The 21,578-nt window shown below is 41.6% G+C and overlaps 1 protein-coding gene across 1 annotated transcript in view; it reads right to left on the bottom strand.

Moving 5' to 3' along the window:
* Nucleotides 1-10,112, bottom strand: part of LOC102789248 (receptor-type tyrosine-protein phosphatase R-like) — a 47,432-nt gene extending 37,320 nt beyond the window's left edge. The window contains exons 1-2 of the mRNA XM_087831111.1: nt 9,752-10,112; nt 4,113-4,387 (exon numbers count right to left, since the gene is read on the bottom strand). Of these exons, the coding sequence (XP_087687237.1) occupies nt 4,113-4,387; nt 9,752-9,797 (321 nt within the window). The 5' untranslated portion in view covers nt 9,798-10,112. The remainder of the gene's footprint in view (nt 1-4,112; nt 4,388-9,751) is intronic.
* Between the last annotated feature and the right edge of the window lie 11,466 nt (nt 10,113-21,578).

Genomic DNA, 21,578 nt, shown 5'->3' with positions numbered 1-21,578 from the left:
AAACACTGTACAGCAAACACGATCAATAAATAAATACCTCGTTGGCTGCATGCTGCAAAAAGGGAATTAGCCGCCGTTCTTCTGAGGTTTCTTTAACCGTTTAACCATGTGTAGTTAAAGTCCACTTAACATGTCTTTCAATAAAAACCATCCTTTCTGCGCGCTTACAGGTGTTTTTCTTCTTTCTACCCAAAGAGGAAACTAGCGCCACTTGTAAGAGAACTTGACTTTCAAAATAAAAGCACCAAACCGTTGACTACAAAAAAACCCAAACATAAAGTAATGTACAGCTTAAACAATTTACAATCATGACATGGATCTTGACAAGATAAAGACATAATCCAAATTATGTACAATGTCATCATGCCAACAGCTACAAGCCTTTCGTTGCTCCCGTCCCAACCATTCTGCAATGTGCCATTGCCATCAAATTCGAAATTAGCTAATATTGTTAAAGTAGTAAAATAAAATAAATATAAAGAGAAGTGGGACTAAAATAGTCTCACTTGACTAAAGATTTAAACTATGCATTTAAAAGTTAAAAAACACTCAACGACACACTAGTATGAACGTCAAAGCAAACCTGTAGACAGACTTTAGGAGTTAACCGAGCAAACGCAGAGCAGTGGATGAATCATGTTCATCTGTGTGGGTTTGAAGTGGTGTCAAAGTTCCCTCCACCAGCAGTTATAACACACACACACACACACACACACACACACACACACACACACACACACACACACACGTGTAGGCAGAGATATGAACTCAGTCACCCGCCCGCTGGTTTGGGTCTGCATGTTTAAACATTTGCTTTGCACATTTGAAAATTTGAAGGTTTTTCAAACTCAACAAGAAAAATTCAATAATCTGTGTCCAGGAAAAAGTTTGACTACACATCTGTGAAAGCCCTGATGTAGTTACTGTATAAGAATACACGACAGCACTGTTCATCCAGTGATTTTTCACCTTCCCAGAGGGACGCCTCCAACGTGCCCCTTTTGCATCAGACATCCTGCTAAAGTGGTAAACCGTTGCACTTTTATATCAAGTACAGCAGAATCTGTGTGCAACAACCAGCTCACACATGCAGTGAGAAGCTGACAGAGAAACAAAGGCCACACACACAGACACACACTCACACACAGTAGTGTCTTCCAGGCATGTGATGGGATGCAGAGACAGGAGGTGACTGGGTACCATCTGGGAGTTACGCAACCACTCCGCCTCTCTCAGCTTCCATCATAGCATGTTCCTTGAGTCATATTATGTTGATATATCACAACAGAATAATAACAACAACATGCGATTCAGGAAGAGGTTTGCAAGTCTGCATATTCAAGAAGTGCAGCAGAGGAGTTTGAGAGCAGCAACTGTAGGAGTTGTGGGGGTGGACGGAGAGAAGGGGAAGTTTCAGGTTTGTAGGTAATGTAGGTGGCTCGTTTTTTTGTCTTAAGCTTATGCGCATCATACTTTTATTAGACTAAACAACGCAGAGCAACAGCCTGTAAGTAATCGTAGGTAAACAGTGAAGTTCTAGCAGGCCTAATTTTTTCGTCATCCACTGACAAAAACAGGAAACTACACCTTTAAGGTGGATGGTGACACAGACTCAGGTAAGTGGAGTCCCGGAGCTGGACCTCTGGACTGTGTTTGTGCTGTCGGAGCTTTTTAATGCACCATGGCCACCAAAGAGTTAGATCAGTGTGAGTGCGGCGAGGCTCAACTGTGTCACAGAAACTCTCCGTCCATTAGTGGTGAAGTGATGGCACGGCAGCAGCCTGCAGGGACGGGTCATGTGACCACACGGGAAGTACACTGCGCCTCACAGCAGTTTCTCATTGATAAAAGCAGAAAGGTCATCAGGGGACATGAGGGGCAAAAACAGGCTGACTGTGGCCCAGTGGCAGTCAGAGATAACTCACCAACAAATTAGCCGCACAATTTAATTAAAACTAAAATTACACACAAGCGTTTAACTGGGAAACCACGAAGGAAATAAACACTTGCTTACGAAAGAAAAAAGAAATGTCAGAGTCCAATAATGTACTCTTCGTACTTTAACCAATATTGTATTGTATTTTAATACATCTCATGACGTTTATTACCTGCTCATACCAGCTGATGTGACCCTGATTAACTGGTCCATGAATGTGTTAATTCCTTAAATACAAATTTAGATTTCATATTATTTTCTCACAGCAGTCCTTTCAAATGTTCTTATGTTTTGGTCTGTGTGTGTTTTATTCATTGTGCATTGTGAAGGGTGACCTATGCCCCGCTGGAAGGACCCCGCATCCTGCAGACTGATCCAAAAACAAACACAGAGGGAGACTGAGCTGCAGAGACAGACAGGTAGCCATTTGTAAGCTCTCAGCATCCTCGCCCGTCTTTTAGTTTCCACTGGAGGTTTCTCCACATTGCCTCTACTCCTACAATGCATCTGTGGCGATGACACCATTGACTGCTTGGCGAAATATTGTGGGAGTGTTGGTAGCGAGACTTCACATTTCAGGGATGTAGAGATTCAGTTAAATGAATCAGCAGCAGTGTTTGTCCTATAAATAAATCTCTCTGCCTGCTGTGAATCAGACCAAGTATCAGATGACTGACCACAGCTCTGAAGATGTACACAAGGAATCAATCATGAAATCCAATATGTGGTACAGTGGGGAGCAAGCAAATGGTAAATGAAGACAAAAATAGTACAGGAAATATTTTACTGTGTTGACATGATGACACATGAACTCCTATAACTAGAGTCACACCCTGGTGATCTCTGCTTCTCATATATAATAAAAGTGGCTGCTTGTGTTCAATAGTGAGGAAGTCTGGACAACACTAATAATGGTAATTACTAATAGTAATACTACAATCAAACCCCAGCAAAAACAAGCTTTACAAGTAGTTGTTCCACGGTCTGCTCGAGTGAAGAGCAGCCAATCAGAAGACGGCTATTATAAAGGAAGAGTTGCCCGAGTTGTTTCAGACACAGGATGAATATTCATATTTATACTCATGCAGTTACAGCAACAAGCAAATGAAAGATTTTTTTTTTCCACAGACCCGCTGGAAAAAAAAAATCCTCATGAGAGTAAAAGTAGTCCAAAAAAAGATTTATGAATGTGTTCTTTGCTGAGAGGAACACACCTGAGCATCAGTGTGAGAACACAGCACAGCTGAACCTGCAGTCAGAATCTGGGTCACAGAAAAAAAATGTTATGGCTTTCCAACATCGTTATTTATAAGGAGAGCTTGTTGGTGTCATCACATTGTCGTCTAGCACTGCCATCTTTTACCCGCCTTTCTCCCTCATTCGTCCACCTGTGTCGTTGTCTCAGCATCGTTGTAAAGGTCACTGCTGTTTGTCCCCGAGTTACGCAACCACCCCATTGTGAAGGTAAAGTGGGTCTCTCATGCACACACACACACAATCAAGGTTACCATAGCAACAGTGAGTGGGGCATCTCTTCTCCTCCTCCTCCTCCTCCCATGATGTGGATAGAGCAACATCTCACCCATCATTCACTTCCTGCCCCTTCACTGCGACCTCTGATCTTCTCAGCACGAGCTGCCTGTAACCTCCCTCACCCCGTTTATCCAACAATCATATCAACGGTGGGAAAATAAGACGACTGACTCACACCATCCAGAAATTCCTTATCTGCAGCCTTCAGCTGCTGGAATTTCACCAGCTGTCAAACTGACGCTTCATCACTATGGATTCCTGTTGGTCGGATTTACTTCCAGGGCTTAAACCAAGGAACATTTCTGTGTCTGAAATATATTTCAGAAACCAAACATCCTCTGCTAGAAAGAATGCATTTTTCAGCACAGACACTCAGTTTTCTGTATTCTGATGAATTTATAAAAACGAACTTTTCTGCATCGATATAAGAGAAAGCCAAATTCCCTTCTAATCCCCAGTTTTGGTAGTACACATCATGACATGCTACAATCGTAACGTGACAAGCTGTAAACCCAACGGACAGTTAATATGACTGTGTTCATGTCCAGACTGAGACCCTTTCACACTTCGCTCACTCCTCAGTTTGTGTCAACATAACATGTATCCTAAGAATTCCACTGATGTCAAATGGCTGGTTACTCACCACAGTAACTAAATGTCGTGCGGATATAGCAGCATGCTCCGGCTGCACCTCGTGATGTGGTCGTGCCAGCAGGTTAAGGCTTTGCTGGCCGGCGGGCTCCTGAGGAAACAGACCATCAGGTAGGTCTTTGGCTAATCTGGCAGGGTGCTGATGGTGACGATGATGATGGAGGTGGTGCTGGAACTCTGGCAGTTTGTTCACATCCTGATGACCATACAGAGATGGAGGGAAACGACCCAAGTGGCGGAAAGGTGAGGCCTCATTGGAAGATGATTCTGTGGAGAGAAGGGGGGGGGGGGGGGGGGGGGGGGGGGGAGAGAGAGAGAGAGAGAGAGAGAGAGAGAGAGATTAGAATTCCTGGAGTGGATAATTTCCACAGTCCAACAGACCAGCAGGTTTATGCTGCTGCATCGACTCGGACTGAAGCTGCTCTAATGAATGATGCACCTTTTTAATCTCAGTGGTATAGTGTTGGAGCCATAGACTGTGCAAGAGGAAACCCCTGCTCACCAACTAAACCCAACCAACTGTGACAAATATGAACACTGAAAAATTCACCATCGCCCTTTAATTATCATGGCAAAGGAACAAAAAACCCTGAGGAAGAACTTTCAGTGCAGCAGCGTATGCGATTTCACATATGAGCATATACAATACAACTGAATATAATCTCTATGAAAGTGGTATGAGAAAATCTTAGTGGATGTGGACCCAGTACAGAACCCTGAGGTACACCACATTAAACTAAAGTATTTTTCTAAAGCTATACCTCGCCCATTGGTTTGGAAGCCTCAACATTAGTGTTTTGGGTCCCGCCATGTTGTTTTTTCCATGTTGTTTTTTCTGGAGCCAGAAGTGACCAGATTAAGAACATATTCGTTAATGCTAGCTAGTCTTGTTAGCAGGTCTGTGCAATGCACAAATAGAGCTTACTAGGTAGCACTAAGTAACATCTAAAACAAATCCTCCTTACTCACATAAACTGGAGCACAGCCTTCTTGAATGGACTGTTAGTGCACCTGACACCAGACATATTATTGGTCAGATAATTGCACTAAAAATGCTCGAAAAGCTTAGCACTCAGCTAGCAGCCGTCTGAGTCACACTGCACCTGTCAGTCAAAAAGCCACGCCTTTAAATGCAAATTTAAAGGTTAATGCGATCTAAACAGGTGAGTTATAAAAACATTTTCTCCTTACATTTGTTATGATGGATAAAATCAGCTAAAGAGACCAAAACTATTAATTGTAAAACCATGAATATGACACATTTGACATAAGTGGGAATTAGATTAGCAATTTTTTGGACTTCAAAAATAAAAATACTTTTTCTATTTTTATTGTAAAGATGTGGATAATGTCCACAGAAGTAGGAAAGCGTCAAATCAGTTGCTAGTTAAAATAATTTCAGAGAATGAGCGTTATTTTACAAAAATTAATTTAAATTAATGTTAATAGTTCTTTAGTAGATTTTAATTACACATGATAAATTTTCAAAGTAATCTGTGTGCTGGCATTTATCCAAAGCTTTTCAAACTCGAGACTTGAGAAAGAAGACGTGCACCAAGGCTTTACAGTTCAAAAATCTATTTCTTGTATAAATTCTCTGCTGTGTCCTCCTCCTCATGCCTCTTATCATTCATCATGTCCTTCTCCTACAACAACACATTCAGTATCTCTCACAGAGATGAAGAGAAAGCAGCAGACAAAATGAGAGCAGGAGATCCCATCTGTCTGCCTCTGCCATCCCAGCTCATTGGGCAGGACAGAGACTTTCATGAGTTTGCAGGCAGGCTGAGAGGAAACCCCTGTGCACTGACTGAACCCACCCATCTGTGATAAATACAAACACTGCATAATTCACCATCAGTCTTTATTTATCCTGAGTGGTGGTGGTGGTGGTGGTGGTGGTGGGGGGGGGGGGGGGGGGGGGGGTGACTGAGAGAAGCACTTTCTCCGTTTCATATTCATTCATGGTCCTGTCTATTTAAAGAACACTCAGACATGAAAGAACCATCAGAAGTGGCCAGTCCTCTTCATGTTTAGTTTGCTGGCGGACAGAAAATTAACCGATTTGATTAAGCAGAAAGTTTCTGAAATATACACTTGAAGACATTAAAAAGCTCAAGTCTGCATGTGAATCAATCAAGAATTAAACTTTAAAATGACTAATCATGTCTAACCAACACAAGAGACCAAGTGCATGAAACTCTGTATATTCACAGCGATAGACTTGTGTATTGTCCATCTTTTTATTTATTAAAGTCAATTTGTTAGGTTTTTCTGCTGCCTAGCTATAACACTAGCTTGCATCACTTATGTTATTTTAACTGTCTGCAGGAGGAGGAGTGAGCAGATGATGCTGGAAATTTCTCCTGCAGCTTCAGCCTGAGCTGACAGACTGTTCGTCCGGCCGTCTGTTAGACTCCAATGTTTGTTCTGGCAGCAAAGACATGGAAAAGAAGGTGTTCTCCGACTGCTGTCGGTCTGCAAACATTATTTTTCTCTGCTTTATTGGTGCCAAAAAACTGTTTTCTGTGAGTCAACAAATGCAGACAGAAACCAGGAAGAGAGACCTGATATAGAGTCTCAATTTTATCTGGAAAATACATATGTCTGAAAGTAGGTTTCATTAAAAATAAAAGAAACATGTTGAATTTTGCTGTAAAACATTAACAGCAACAGGAAGCTGCAACAATAAATCAGGTCTCAGCTGAAATGAAAAACTGAAGCAGGCCTTTCAGGCGTCCGGGAAGCTGACATGGCTCTTCTCGTCTCTGTTTGGCATCTTTTTCCCTAGTGACAGCTTCCTGGTTGCTATGCACAATGCTGAGTTGAGCTGTGCTCAGATTGGACAGAGGAGCCGGCTCTGCCTCTTTTCCATGAGACTACCAGCAAATCACAGGTCAAATTAGAGCAAGGGCAAAGTCTTCAGTATGTGCGTGCGCGTGTGTGAGAGAGGAGGAGAGATGTTTAAAGTTATGACTATTAAAATTCATTAACAGGTTTAAATGAGAAAAAACAAGGACACAAGGATGTTGACTTCTTGTTTCTGTCAAATAAATCTGTTTCAAGTTAAGTATCGTGTTTGTCTTCTGTCTTTATTTCCATCCAATGTTTGTCTTAAAAAAAAAAAAACAATCTCCCTACACTGTAGCGGGTAGGAATGTACCCACTGGAACATTTGGGGTCTATAACACAGATTGTATAGAAAAGATGGATGTAGCCACTGTGACATCACCCTTTTGTTTCTGAGCTCCGCATTTTGAAGCCTTACCTTTAGCATTTGGGCCTCCATCATGTTTTATTGGACCTAGTCACCCTATCTGTGATGAGTGCCATGCCAAGTTATCAGCGAAGTGAGCAAAATTGGTTAGAAGGTTGGCAAACATCCAAATAAAATTCTACAATTTCACTGCATATAGGTCACATTGTTGATCAGATACTTGTAAGAAGGCCACAACAGGCTCCAATTAGCTTTAGAGACCACAACTGTTTGTGGTCAACAAAGTCTGCCAAAATCAACAGACACCAAACACTGATCTGCCCTGAAAGGGCCAAAAAAAGGAAGACAAAAAAAGTGCTCATCCAACAGGTGATGTACATAAATCTGCAAAAAGCTATGTACCTCTCAAATATCAAATTATGAAAATTACAGATCTCACACTATAGTCAAAACTCCATCAGTCTCAAACCAACGTGGTCTCATAATACCATCGTCTCAGGAGATCTCAGTGTTCCTATGTCAAGATGTTTCAAAAGTGCTTACTTTTAGTTTTCTTTGCCTTAAAGGCTTCATAGTAATCCCATTCAAGGTGTGAGATATCAATGTTATTGCCATCTTTGTTTACATTCAAGCAGGGATGCAGAATCAGGACTCTTTACAATTTTTAAGGCAGTAAAATTCTTTTCAGAACATGAATGAGCTAAGTCCCTGGAACAAGACGAATATCTGGATCTGGATTCATCTGTAATATTTTCTTCTTCTGTCATTCTTGTTTAATCATGCCCACTTGCTTGTATTGGTAAAGAATCCTTTCAGAAATTTCTGGATCCCGATTGAGTCCCCTTCTTCTGGTTAGACCTTTCCTAAATCCATTCTCAAATTTGGAGAAACCCAACGACGAACACCAAACCTTTCCTATGAAACTCTTAAACTGCTTCAAAAAGCAAACCCATTTCTCTCTACCTTTTATTAGAGTTATTCCAGTCGTTCCAGCAGCATCCATTTCACCTGCCTGGGGAAATCTAAAAGCAGCTTCCAGGAAAACAAAAGTGCAATCTTTTTCCTTTTTAGGAGCTTTCATTTCCCCCAGGAGGCTTCATGCCCGTTGTCAGACAGAAAAGTCAAAGGGATGCTCGTATGGAGCCAAATCAAAAGGAGCAATGATACATTTTTAGCCAAATTAAAAACTTGTCTTTAAACAGCAGGAACCTAACTGTACATGGAGGAATCTGAACCGAGAAGTTTCTAGTTTACAAAAAAGAAAAGCACTTACATATACATGCCAAAAAGGGCAGCATTTGTGCCAAAACAACCTCACAAAAGAGGAAAATGCTCCACAGCTCACTTACTGCAGAGCTCCAGTTTTACCTCAGCCTGGTAAAAATGGAGCCCTGCAGTGAGCCAGTAGCTGATCTTATTCTTCAGCTGTGCGCTTGTTTCCAGCCCAGCACCTGCTTCTACTTCTACCAGTCATATCATGTAGCAATACTGAAATGCATCTGTCTGTGGCGCACAGGTAAAAGTGAATCCCTGCAGTGTGGGAGCCATCGATCTTCTTAAATTTCTAGATGACCTCATGTGTAAAACACAGCAGCTGTCCAGCTGCCAATTAGGAGCCCAGGTTTGTGGGGACACAGTCTGGTGGTTTACTCTGACCTAGATTCAATTTTGAGACTTTGCTCAGGAACTGCGTCATTAAAACAACCGGGAAGGTGCAGTGAGGATGCCAGCACCTTCTGCCGCAGCTTCAGATGACTCGATTATAGAAATGGAATATTTTTAAATGCAATCCTTTTGATACAGAAATTATTCAATGGAAAAAAAAATTCAAGCACAGGTCTTAAAATACTATGCTCAAAATCACAGTACCCCACTTCAGTGTGTCATTCTGGGATTAACATTATTAAACAGAAACTATTAAAATGTTGCTCTGTGGATATGATATAGCATCTGGACTAGAAAATACTGGAAAACTATATGAGTCAGCAATGGAAATGGGTTCTATCATAGCCTATTTTTGCAGTATTTGCAGCAATAGAGTCATCTATATTCAACACTTCAGTACAGACAATATTTAAAAGTCTGTCTTTTCTATGTTTTTGTTCCTCTACATGTGTACAGAACACATGCTGTGGAAGACTTAAGCAATTCTTCTGAGGAATGTCAGCTTAAGGACTTAAACTATGTATTTGCAGTTGATATAACATCACCTGCACTGGGTAAAATCCTATTAAGGACGCTAGCGGTTATTCGTTCTTATTTTATCTGGAAGACCTTCAGCCAGCTATCAAACAAGCAAACCGCACATTAGAGATGTGAGCACCATCTGCGCGCATGTTTACAGGCTGGACTGTAGAAACATATCTAATCACCGAAACATGATCACTGTGAAGTAACACACAGCAGGCGCTTACCTGTGAGCAGCAGCTGTGTCCATATTAGACACACGCACAGAAACATGGTGAATGCTCCTTTGCAGCTCACTCTGAAAGAATCAGCTCCTCGGATTTCCTCCTGCAGCTTGTCTCGGTGCTGTAATCAGCCCGCGGCTCTTTCCTTCATTAAGCAGTCGCTGCCAGAGCTCCGCAGACCGCTCCGGCACCGAACCCCGCGTCGCTCCTTCTCCGCCCTGCCGTGCCCTAAAGCGGCCTGGCCGAAAAAGGAAGAGTCGCTCTCCAACCTCGTTAGATGCGAGCAAAAGCAGAGGACTCTCTCCCTCTGACATCAAAGGAAGAATAGTGTTTGTGTCCACATCAGCTTCAGGTAGAGGATGAAGGCTGGCGAGGATGAAGAGAGAGACGAAGGGGAGGAGAGAAGGCGTGGAGAGGGGGAGAGGAGACGAGGATTCGTCCTTAAGAATATCAGCGCTCAAATTAATCTCAATACTATTAGAATGATTTCAGTCATCTTCGCCATTATTTTGTTTACCGATTAATAGAATTACATTTATAAAAACCTATGTTAGCAATAATGCAACAAATCGTTTACCCAGAACATCGTTTTACTTTAAATGACTGCAATAAAATTGTAATTTTTCAGTCACAGGCCTGATCCCAGAATGTATTTATCATATCATATTATATCATATAATCCACCACCTGGCGGTGTTGGATATTTCTGTGTGGAGTCTGGCTGGGTCCTCTCCGGGTACTCTGGTTTCCTCCAACAGTCCAAACACGCGCTTGTTAGGTTCACTGGTGATTTTAATTGGCTGTAAGTGTTGTAGATGTGAGTGTGAATGGTTGGTCTGTGTTCCCCTGCTACAGACCGATGACCTGTGCAGAGTGTATCCCGCTTCTTGCCCTATGGCAGTTTCCCCACAACCCTAAATTGTATAAGGAGAAGAAAATGGATAATGTAATATAATATAATATAATATAATATAATATAATATAATATAATATAGGTGACTATAAGAGACTACAAGGTAACTCTAGCTTTGGCTGTCTGGACTTTGCTTCATCACCAGGAGTGTAAAGTATGAAATAATAATACAAATGATACCTTCAGTTTGGAGATGCTGCTGTGGAACACCAGCTTGAAGTTGCTCTGTGGCTCCGGCTCAATCCAGATCAGTCAAACGTGGGATGCTTAGAGGAGACAACAACTGACAGTTGTAGCCGAATCCATGCTAATCACCTGATTGTCAGCTCTTGGAGTACCAGAAGCTTAAAACAAGATGTTTGGCAGAGATTTGTCAAGTTATTCATGGGCACGACCCACATACTCATCTCCGCTGCTCATCCCAGAAATGTGTTTTCCTTACAAATAAGGCTCAATTTAAGGGGAAATAAACATAATAAATGAATGAATAAAAAAAGGGTATTGCCAAAAAGCATTGTTAGAATAATAAAATAATTTAGCAAAACATAAATTTTCTTACTTATTTTAATATATACAATTATTACTTTTTGACCAACTATGTGCACAAGTACAAGGAATTGGGCTCTAATTATTTCTTTGCTCTCAGAACACAGTCGACAACAGACAATACCAGCATGTGGAAAGACAATGGAATAACAGAGCCTTTCCAAAAAATTAGAATATCATGGAGAAGGATATTTATTTCCATAATTCCATTCAAAAAAACTTTCATAGATTATAGACTCAGGGCCCACAACTTAAATGATTTTAAGGACTTAGTTGTTTATTTGTACATAATTTGGGCTTCCAGCTCATATAACCCACAAAAATAGGAATTCAAAAAATTAGAATACTGTGAAGTCATCAGCACCGAATTTTACAGGACATGAATGTTTTAATCTGAGTGTCACACACAACTCATCTACTACACTTAAAGAACCTGCACAGGTTTTCCCAGGTGTCATTAAATTGCTTCACTTTGATTCAATTGTCTCAGTTATGTTCAATATGGGAAAGACTGCAGACTTGACAACTGGCCAGAAGAGCATCATTGTGGCTTACCCATCCTATGGAGGATGGGTAAGCCACAAAAGTTCATAGCTAAGGAGGCTGGCTGTTCACAGAGTGTTGTTTCCAAGCATATCAATGGAAAGTCTAGTGGAAAGGCAAAATGTGGCAGGAGAAGATGCACCAGCAGAAGAGATGACCGTGGTCTTCAGCGGATTATCAAACAGAGAAGATTCAAGAATCTGTGAGAGATCTAGAAAGAGTGGAATGAGGCAGGAGTCACAGCTTCAAAAACCATCACATTATGGGGTGCAATGTCTGATGCAGGTGTTGATGAATTCTGCTTTCTTAAATCCACCACAACAGTCTACCAGAATCTTTTAGAGGACTTCATCATTCCCTCTGCTGAGGATCTGTATGGAGATGCAGATTTCATATTTTAGCAGGACCTGGCCCCTGCCCATACCGCCAGAAGCACCAAAACCTGGTTTGATGGCCATGCTATCACAGTGATTGACTGGCCAGCCAACTCGCCGGACCTAAGCCCCATTGAGAATCTATGGGGTATTATCTATCTATTTATTTATCTAATTTTTTGAATTCCTGTTTTTGTGGGTTTTAAGAGCTGGAAGCCCAAATTATGTACAAATAAACAACTAAGTACTTGAAATCGTTTAAGTTGTGGGCCCTGAGTCTATAATCTATGAAAGTTTAACGTTTTGAATGGAATTATGGAAATAAATATACTTTTCCATAATATTCAATTTTTTTGGAAAGGCTCTGTATATATGCAAGGATTGACTATACGTATAGATATATATAGATATAAATATGTGTGTGTGATGAAGCCTTGCGCAACAGCTCATTTGCAAGTATTGACATCTTGTGGTCATTTAAAGTACAGCAGCCCTGCTGTGATAATACAGTCCTGATCAAAAGTTTAAGACCACTTGAAAAATGGCAGAATGGTTGGATCTTAACAAGGTTCCAAGAGGTTCTGGAGGGAACCAGGCACAGCTCCTCACCTGGACAATATATACCTAGAGTGAAGCATGGTGGTGGATGTTTTGGGGCAGCAGGAACCGGGAAACTAATCAGCATCGAGAGAAAGATGATGCACTAATGTACAAAGGCATTCCTGATAACCTGCTCCAGATCACTCCGGACCTCAGACTAAGAAGATTAATCTTTTAACAGGATAACGACACTCAGCACACTGCCAAGATGACAAAGGAGTGGCGTCAGGACCACTCTGAATGTGGATGTGCACCAACACACCCCATCCAATCAATGTTCTGCTAAGATTACTGGGAGTAAGACTCCTTTTGTTCCTGTAGGCAGAAAATGCTCAGACATTTTACACATTTCAGCTGCAATAATGTTCCAAAAACACGAGAACAGTTTATGTCTTACAGACAGGTCTGCACAAAAAGGATTTTTTACCAGTGTAGGTTGTTTGTAAAATTAGTGAAACACCCAAAGCTTCATATAGTCAATATCTGCAACTTCAAAGTGAAAGAGCTATGTGTATTTATGCACTTGGCACAGTAGCTGTAAATATTCATCTCTACCAATTATTCCTGACAGAGGATCAAACAGTTATGGCTCTCAGGCTTTTTTCACATTGATGTGTTTAACAGAGTCACAAATATTTATAATGTCACCTTTTTTTTTCAAATTCAGATTCAGGGTTTGCAGTAGTGACTGTTGTGTCATTTTTGCTAACGTTTCCCAAAAGAAAATCATTAAATAATCATTACTATTCAAAATTAAATCATTTTTCTTAGCATTATAATGTTAATACATATTATCACAGCATCAGAATTTACAAGTAAAACTGATGATGGTACAAAAATTAATATAACATTAAGATGAACAAATATAATGGGCACATCTGATTATGTGTTAGTAAACTGTGAGTAAAGAGGCAACAGGTAACCATGACAATATTATAACTATTTCCTGTTATAAAACAGTTGACGTCGTATAAATTTTAAAATATGAAAAAAGCAAGCTTTCATACTGTCCTTTTCTTCTGCTGTGAATCTTATCGTTTCACTGCTCAACTTGCTGGTAGAGCTGCCGTCATATTTATAGAGACTATAGATAAAAACAAATTGGAAAAATAAAATGAAAATCAAAATAATCCTGCACTGACAGGAATGACAATCTGCAAATTCAGTAGTATGAACAAGTGTTTGCATATTTGATTTTGTAATCTTTTTGGATATTTGTCCATTTAAATGTTTCAGATTGTTAAACAAATTTAAATATTAGACAAACATAACAGTGGGGTTGGGTTAATTAGAAACACTAAATTGTGAATGTGGGGGTGAATGTGAGTGCAAATAGTTGTCTCTGTTCATGTGTTAGCCCAGCAACAGACTGGCGACAGTGGTGTACCCTGCCTCTCGCCCTAAGGCAGCTTGGATAGGCTCCAGCACCCCCGCGACCCTGAAAAGGATAAGTGAAAGCGAATGGATGGATGGAGATAACACAAGTAAACACAAAATGCAGTTTCTAAATGAAGGTGTTTATTATTAAGGGGGGAAAATTTTCAAATCTACACGGCCCCATGTGAAAAAGCGATGGCAAACACTTTTTCACACCACTGTACACGCTCTGAAGTATAAACTGAATATTCACCACAGTTCCCCATCACTCCACAGGGTGAAGCTGCAGCTCAAAACACTACAACCATAACCACAGCCTACACTAGTTCAAAGCACACTGATTCTCAGTGTTGTGTCATAAACAGATATATTCTGCAGAGACTTTTTAAAGAATATTTAAATGAATAAAATAGATGAAATAAAATGCAGGTGAATATGGAGCAGAGTGGGTGGAGTCAGTGTGTGTCTGCAGAGAGTGTGTAGAAGGACAGAGCAGCAGCAGAGCAGTCCAGACATACTGCTGAGGGAGACATAGGAATGATGGTGGACTCTGCTGTGTCTGACAGCAGAGCTGTTCCCACAGCAGTTCACTCTGCAGCACTAACAGTCATCTGAACTGCTTCTCATTCCTCTGTCAGTCACTGCTTAAACTCTGCTTTTCACTCCACCTCCCAGTAACATTGACCAGTTGGAACATCTCCCCAAACACAAGCTGCTGCTGTCCTTTCTTAGCCCTGGTAACTTCACTTCCAGCTGTAGAATGAAGAATAAAAGAACAGAGATGATAAATGAGTGTTTACAGAGGCTCTCTTCAACAGCTGTCAGCCAGTGTTGCAGGAAATCCAGCAAAAAGAGCAGCAGGGACTTGGTTGTGGTGGAGCAGCTGCGTGCCTGAGTCCTGAGTACTTCATTACTGTACCAACACTTTAGTGGTGGCTCTCTGTGTTTTCATGAACATCTCATCAATTTCTGAATCACTTTTTAATAAATAGAGACTGTCCCTGAAGATATCTGGATGAAACCCCTGAGAAGGACAAATATATATAAAATATATATAAAATAGTAGCAGAGCTTCCGTTCTGCATGCTAATAAATGTACTTTTAAATAACACCCAGTTAATTTCTCTGCTTCAGTCAAATTGATCTCAGACCTGTCACGAGATGAAGCTAATCTGTTGTTTAGTGTTAAAATGAATACAAAAATATGTGAGATCAGATTGGAGAGTTTGATTCAAATTGTATGGCTGTCAGTTAGAATCAGCTTTATTTCTTGTAAACATGAACACAACACTAATTATCTTCACAGAACTTAAACACCTTATCACAAAAAGATTTTTGGATCATCTGACTGGTCGAATGTCATCTGTCTCCTCTTACATCTTCACTGAATAAAGCAGGCACTGAAAAGACTTCAGTTTTACAGAAAACACAGGAGTTTTGCTTTCATACTAACTTTGTTTAGCACAATACTCCTGAAGCAAAGATGGAGTACACCCTCTACTGACCTCATACACTCTAGTCTGCAGTGTGGATTCTTGGCTAGATCAGAGAGCCACTCCACATCTGAATCCTTCAGTTTATTGTTACTCAGGTGTAGGTGTTTAAGATAAGAGGGGTTGGATTTCAGAGCTGAGCCAAGAAGAGCAGAGCTGATCCCAGACAAACTGCACCACCTTAATCTGAATAAAGAATAAAACATGCATATAAAATTATTAATAATCGAATCAGCTTTTCCAGTGATAAATTGGATTAATGTCCCAATGAGCTCTATGTCTCAGTGAGGTCTACTTTCTAAATTGAGTAGAGTGTTTTCATAGATCGTTATCATGTCACTGGAGCAGCAGTTTCGGGGTGTGGTGTGAGGGGAGACTGATCTTCACAACCGGTGAACATTATCATAATTATTATTATTGCATCATTACTAGCATAATCATGCCCTCCCTATTTCAGTAGCGGCCGGGGCTGGAGAAGGGAGCTTCATCTGATTGGAGCATCTGGCGCGAGAGGAGCTGGCAGCAGAGATCATTCTCTGGTGAGCCTGGTTAAGGAGAGAGAGTGGTTGGGGCCACCTCTCTCTCTCTCTCTCTCTCTCTCTCTCTCTATATATATATATATATATATATATATAGATATATATACACACACACACATATATATATATATATATATATATATATATATATAGATATAGATATAGATATAGATATATATACACATATATATATATATATATATATATATATATATATATAAATATGTATTAGGGGTGCAACGATACACAAAATTTACGGTTCGGTTCGATACTTTGGTGTCACGGTTCGATATTTTTTCGATACAAAAAAAATGTCTTGTCATGCCTTTTTAATTTGTCATTTATTAAATTTTCACGGCACATTCTGCACCACATCTCTGTGCGTTCATCATTTGTTTGAAGCCAGCTCACCTCCTGCAACCACTTTTCCGAGAATACGCGCTTCTTTTGTGGTTCGGACTCCTTCTGACATTTCTTGGAGGTGGAGGAACACCAAAGTAATTGCTTAAAGGAGCTTGCTTCTTCGACATCTTTAAGAGTTCTAAACAAATGTCTGTCCTCCTCCTGAAAATCTTATGTACGCAAACACACTCGTTATCTTGTGCGCGTTTTTTTATTTTGACAGCGAATGCGCACCTGCGGACCACTTATGTGCACCCCTGGTTATTTAGCTCGTTATATTGCAGCCACAGAAATTATTTTGTCCATGAAACCATAAAGCTGCACTTTCTTTTTCCCTTATAGTCTGATTTGTCATAACCGTTTTGTGGTAAGCTTTTCTTTGGCTGTCACTTCTTCACCCTGACCTGTCTTATTTGGCTCAGCAGAACTAAAATATATATCCTGCTGCTTTTACACACGCACTCACATAACGCTCAGCGATTCTCTGCGCGATCAACCTCTCACACGTTTAAGCTTGCTGCGGGAGATTTCACTTGTCATGTTTGCATAGTAAGCTAACGATTGATAAGACGATGTCAGAGGAATTGGTGCGCAAATTATCATCACTCACCAATCAGTGCTGTCACTCTCTATACACAAGCTGTATCCCAATTCAGGGTCTGCAGCCTTAAAGGCCGCATTTTAAGGCCGAGTACGTCACAGTGACGCGACGAAGGCTGTCCCAATTTGAAGGCTGCTCGAAATGCGGCCCTCAAATGCGTCCTTCATTTCTCTGAATTTTAAGGACGTGGTGGTGTAGACTTCGTGGCCCAACATATCCCAGAATGCATAGCGCGGCGGTGGGTGTGGATAATTTTGCCGAAAAAAAACGGCGGATCAGGGGCGGCCGAATAGTAAACTTTAAGTAAGTACTGAATATTATGTCACTTATTTATGTGCAAATGTTTAATAACAAAGAACATTAAAACATTACTGTTGGCCACATGTTGGCAAAGTTATGTGACATTAGTGACATTTGTACTAACTTGCTTTTAAAGCCTTTACTTTAAAATATACGCCGTTCAATAGCTGACCTTAATCTTACAGAGAATGATCAAAGCTCATGTAGAAACAAACAAACAAATGAACAGAAGATTTTCTCCTTCATTTCTGTCAAACAAAGCTGAAAATTTTCCAGCTGTTAGTATCATGGTTGCTAGGCAACCCGGACAACGCGACGGAGGCTAGACCGTCCCATTTCACAAGCCTCGCACTTCCGGCCTTAGCGGTCTTTGAGTACGCGGCCCTTGTGGACCGTTAAGGCTGAGTACTTTAAGGCTGCAGACCCAGAATTGGGATACAGCCACAGTTCGCGCGATTGCAAAGTGAAAGCAAAAAACAAGCGCAAATTCAAACGCGATTTCAATATGTCACATATTGACAGTGGCTCACCGATGCCAATGACATAATTACCCAGCTACATTTCCGAAAGAATGCAAAAGCATTGACATATATTTTTCCTTCCTACGATAGCCCGACGGGCAGGGCAGAGATAGATTTTGGTAGCCCGACTGGAAAAATTGCTAGCCCCTGGACGTCGGGCTAGCGATTTTGCGAGCCCTGTATCTGATTGAGGAATCACTCATCTTTGGAAAAGAGAGTTTATTACAGAGAAATGTCTCTTTCCAAAATAAAAGCTATACTATACGCTTCTTCTGGGCTATATTCTCAGCAGCATATTAAACATATCAGGTCCCCATAAGGAGAATCATGTGCTAACGGCTGTCTAAATGACTCGGGTAAAGTTTGTAGCATGCGTGCTTGTTGTTTTTGTCTGCTTCCACTTGTCTTTGCACTAGGATGATATCGGCGTAAATGTGCAGTCATATTCGTTGTGTTCCCACTAGTGCTGTCAGCGTTAATCTGAAATGAGATGAAATCTTTGTTAACGAGCTACCGCGGATCGCCCCGTGCGTGGGGCTGGACGGAGCTAACTGCGCTAACGCACTAGTTCCCACCCATGTAATTGAGCATTGCTGGCACATCCGACATTCTGTTTTACTTTTGTCCATGATGCGCTTACCTTCAGGGTCATACTTCACATGAAAACCAAAATAGTTCCAAACGCCAGATCTGAATGAGGGTGGGGGAGGTTCAATTTGCCATGTTGCAACGAGCTTAGCTTCTGTCTTGCTAGCTTGCGTTGCGCTCAGTGGATCTGCACTCGACAGTGCAGCCTAGGCGGAGTAGTCGAACGCAGATCCACTGAGCGCTCAACACAGACAACATCGTCAGAAGAAAAGTTGATAAAATAAATTAAAAATTTTGTATTGTTCATACATATGCGTACCGAACCGAAAGCACTGTATCGAACGGTTCAATATCGATACAAGTACCATTGCACCCCTAATATATATATATTTAAATATATATTTATTTATTTATTTTTTTTTTTTTTGATGATCAGGGATCAGTAGCATGTATTAACCTGTGGTATAAACCGCGGTCAGTGAAATATTACTGTTTCAGATAAGAAATCTAGCACATCAGAGTCAGAGTTGACACATTAGCACAGTGCTTCTTGGTCCCACTGACCAATGTGGACAGCGACTGTGGAGAACTGTTCTGGAAAACAGAAAAGAGAATTAAAATGACAAAAAGCCAAACAGGATTTCCACAAAGACTCTCTTGGAATCAGTAATCAGAAAATCATTGGCTCATATTACAATTAAATATGAACAGGTTCCTTAAATGTAAGCAGTTAAGATCGGATTTGATTTACATCCTTCACACAGCACATTTGTCCAGGCTGTCAGGTAAACATAGAATTTTTTTTTTATTTTTTTTTGCCTGTCCCATTTGGTTCTTTAGCATTGTTGTCTGAAGACCAACAAGGATACCCAATGGATTTATTTTGCCAAATGGATCATCATGGCATTGCCATATTGCCGTATTGGTCCATTTGATCGACCTTTGTTTTTATTATTTATTTTATTTTATTTTCAGTTGTTACAGACGGGACAGACATGAGTGAGGGATAGGAAAGGGAGAAAGAAAGAGAAAGGAAAAGAAAAACAGAAGGGGAGAGGGACAGTGAGAAAGGGGGGAAAACAAAAATATCTCCGGGATCACCTGTTGAGAGAAAAAGAATAGAAAACAAGCAAAAAAACCAAAACAAAGCAACATACTATATACAACACCATCGCATTAATCTAGCTAAGTGTAAACAGCAGTAAATACTAAATATTGAATGTTGTTGTGCAGCACGCAGGACAGACAGCGCACAATGTGCTTTGAAGTAGCAGCCAAGAAAGGTGTGATTTAAGTCTACGAACAGTGAACACCCGTGTGCACACCTGTGTGGATCGGCGCGCTTGTATTCAAATGGTTTCCCCATGTAATGGTCTGCAAGAGGATGTAGAGAGCCATAGCCCTGTCCCCCAGGGCATGAAGCAGGCATGGAGGAGATCCAGGCCCCAGACATCCAGAGGCCCCAGAGTGCAAGACCCCAAGGGGGACCACCGGAGGGGCATCCGTGCCACCTTCATGGGAAGGGCTGAGGATCCCCAGACGAGGGGTCACCGAGTAGCAGAAGCTAGAGGGGGCTGCACCGGCGTGCCCGCCGGCTCCGCCGGCAGCCAGCTGTGCCAGAGTGAACCGAGCCGCAGGCACAGAGGCCGGAGGCCCGAGGGCCCTCCGCGCCCCGGAAGAGGCCTGACCGAGCAGCAGGCGCCAGGCCCCGCCAAGTAGCCACCGGGAGTGAGCTGGCACATGACCTGAGCACCCAGCCCCGGACACCAAGAACCAACAATGCACCGACCCCTGAGGGCATCAGTCACCGGCAGGGAGTGTGGTGAGGGGAGATAGGCCTCCACACTTGGAGGGCCTGGGAGTTCCCAGAGAGGTGGAGTCTAAGACCCGACCTGACATATAGACACAGACAAACAGGCACACACAGACACAGACATGCATTCCCACCCTCATGCACACATATACAAACACTCAGCACTCACCCAACGTAGGAATAAACGTAAATGGACATGTACACACAATCACACTCCCCAAACATACTCTATACCCCGGGTCCAGGTATCCTCGCCCCCAGAGGGGGAAACGGCACCCAGACCCAAGAGATGTTACCCTTCCCTCCGGGGTGGAGGCAAGCAGACCGCCCCAGGCTCCGCAGCAGCAGGGAGGCCAATCGGACAGCCAGCATCTCTTCCCAGCCCCCCCGCCCCGATGGCTAGCAGAGAACGGGGGGGTGTTAAGGTAAACATAGAATTAATCTCAGGTAACATGACTCATAGTAGAGATTCAGTAAGAAAGATTGCTAGCTCTAATATTATTACCACACCAACAGCTCACATTTAAACAAATGTCAGCCTATCCATTCATTTTCTTCTGAATATTCAATTCATGTTCACAGTGGGAGGGTGGGGGGTGTTGTGGAATTTTGTAAATAAAGTCTGCAACACAGAAAGAGCTGTGATCAAGCTATTTATTACTGCGCACAGGAGAGCCAACACACATCAAACATCACAGTTCAGTCATGTCAGCGCTGCCACAGAAGTGGTGCTCCTACTCCTTTATGCATTCCAAGGAAGAGGGAGGAAGTTACAAACTGATCCTACCACACTTCACGTGTCTCGCTATGAAACCTAACAGATCAATGGTTAAGCTGTTTGGTGCCCTTGGCCTTATCAGCACCTGTAAAGGGAGTTGTTTTCTCAAACTGCTGACGCTGAAGTAAGTTCATCTAGTTTTAGAAACTTTCACTGAACAGTCTATAACAGTGTCACAACAAAGCATATGCATAAGCACTTAAATACTTTAAATGAGAATAATAGAACATTTCTTTTACAGAGGCTAGAGCCTGTCCCAGTAGTCATAGGTAGAGCAAACCTGGACAGGTCACCAGTCTGTCAGAGGACTAACAGAGAGACAGACATCAGAGTAACAAATCTATTTAAAATTAATGTAAGTTTGCTGCAGCTGTATGTGTGAACATGTGTTTCTGTGCTCACAGTCCACCTCTCAGGAACCTGCAGTTCATTTTAAGTCTAC

Source organism: Neolamprologus brichardi, chromosome 17 (assembly GCF_056152115.1).
Source record: "Neolamprologus brichardi isolate AB-2024 chromosome 17, ASM5615211v1, whole genome shotgun sequence".
In the NCBI taxonomy this organism is placed as follows: Eukaryota; Metazoa; Chordata; class Actinopteri; order Cichliformes; family Cichlidae; genus Neolamprologus; species Neolamprologus brichardi.
Note: the sequence above shows the minus strand (reverse complement) of the source record. Positions and strands in the feature narration are given on the sequence as shown.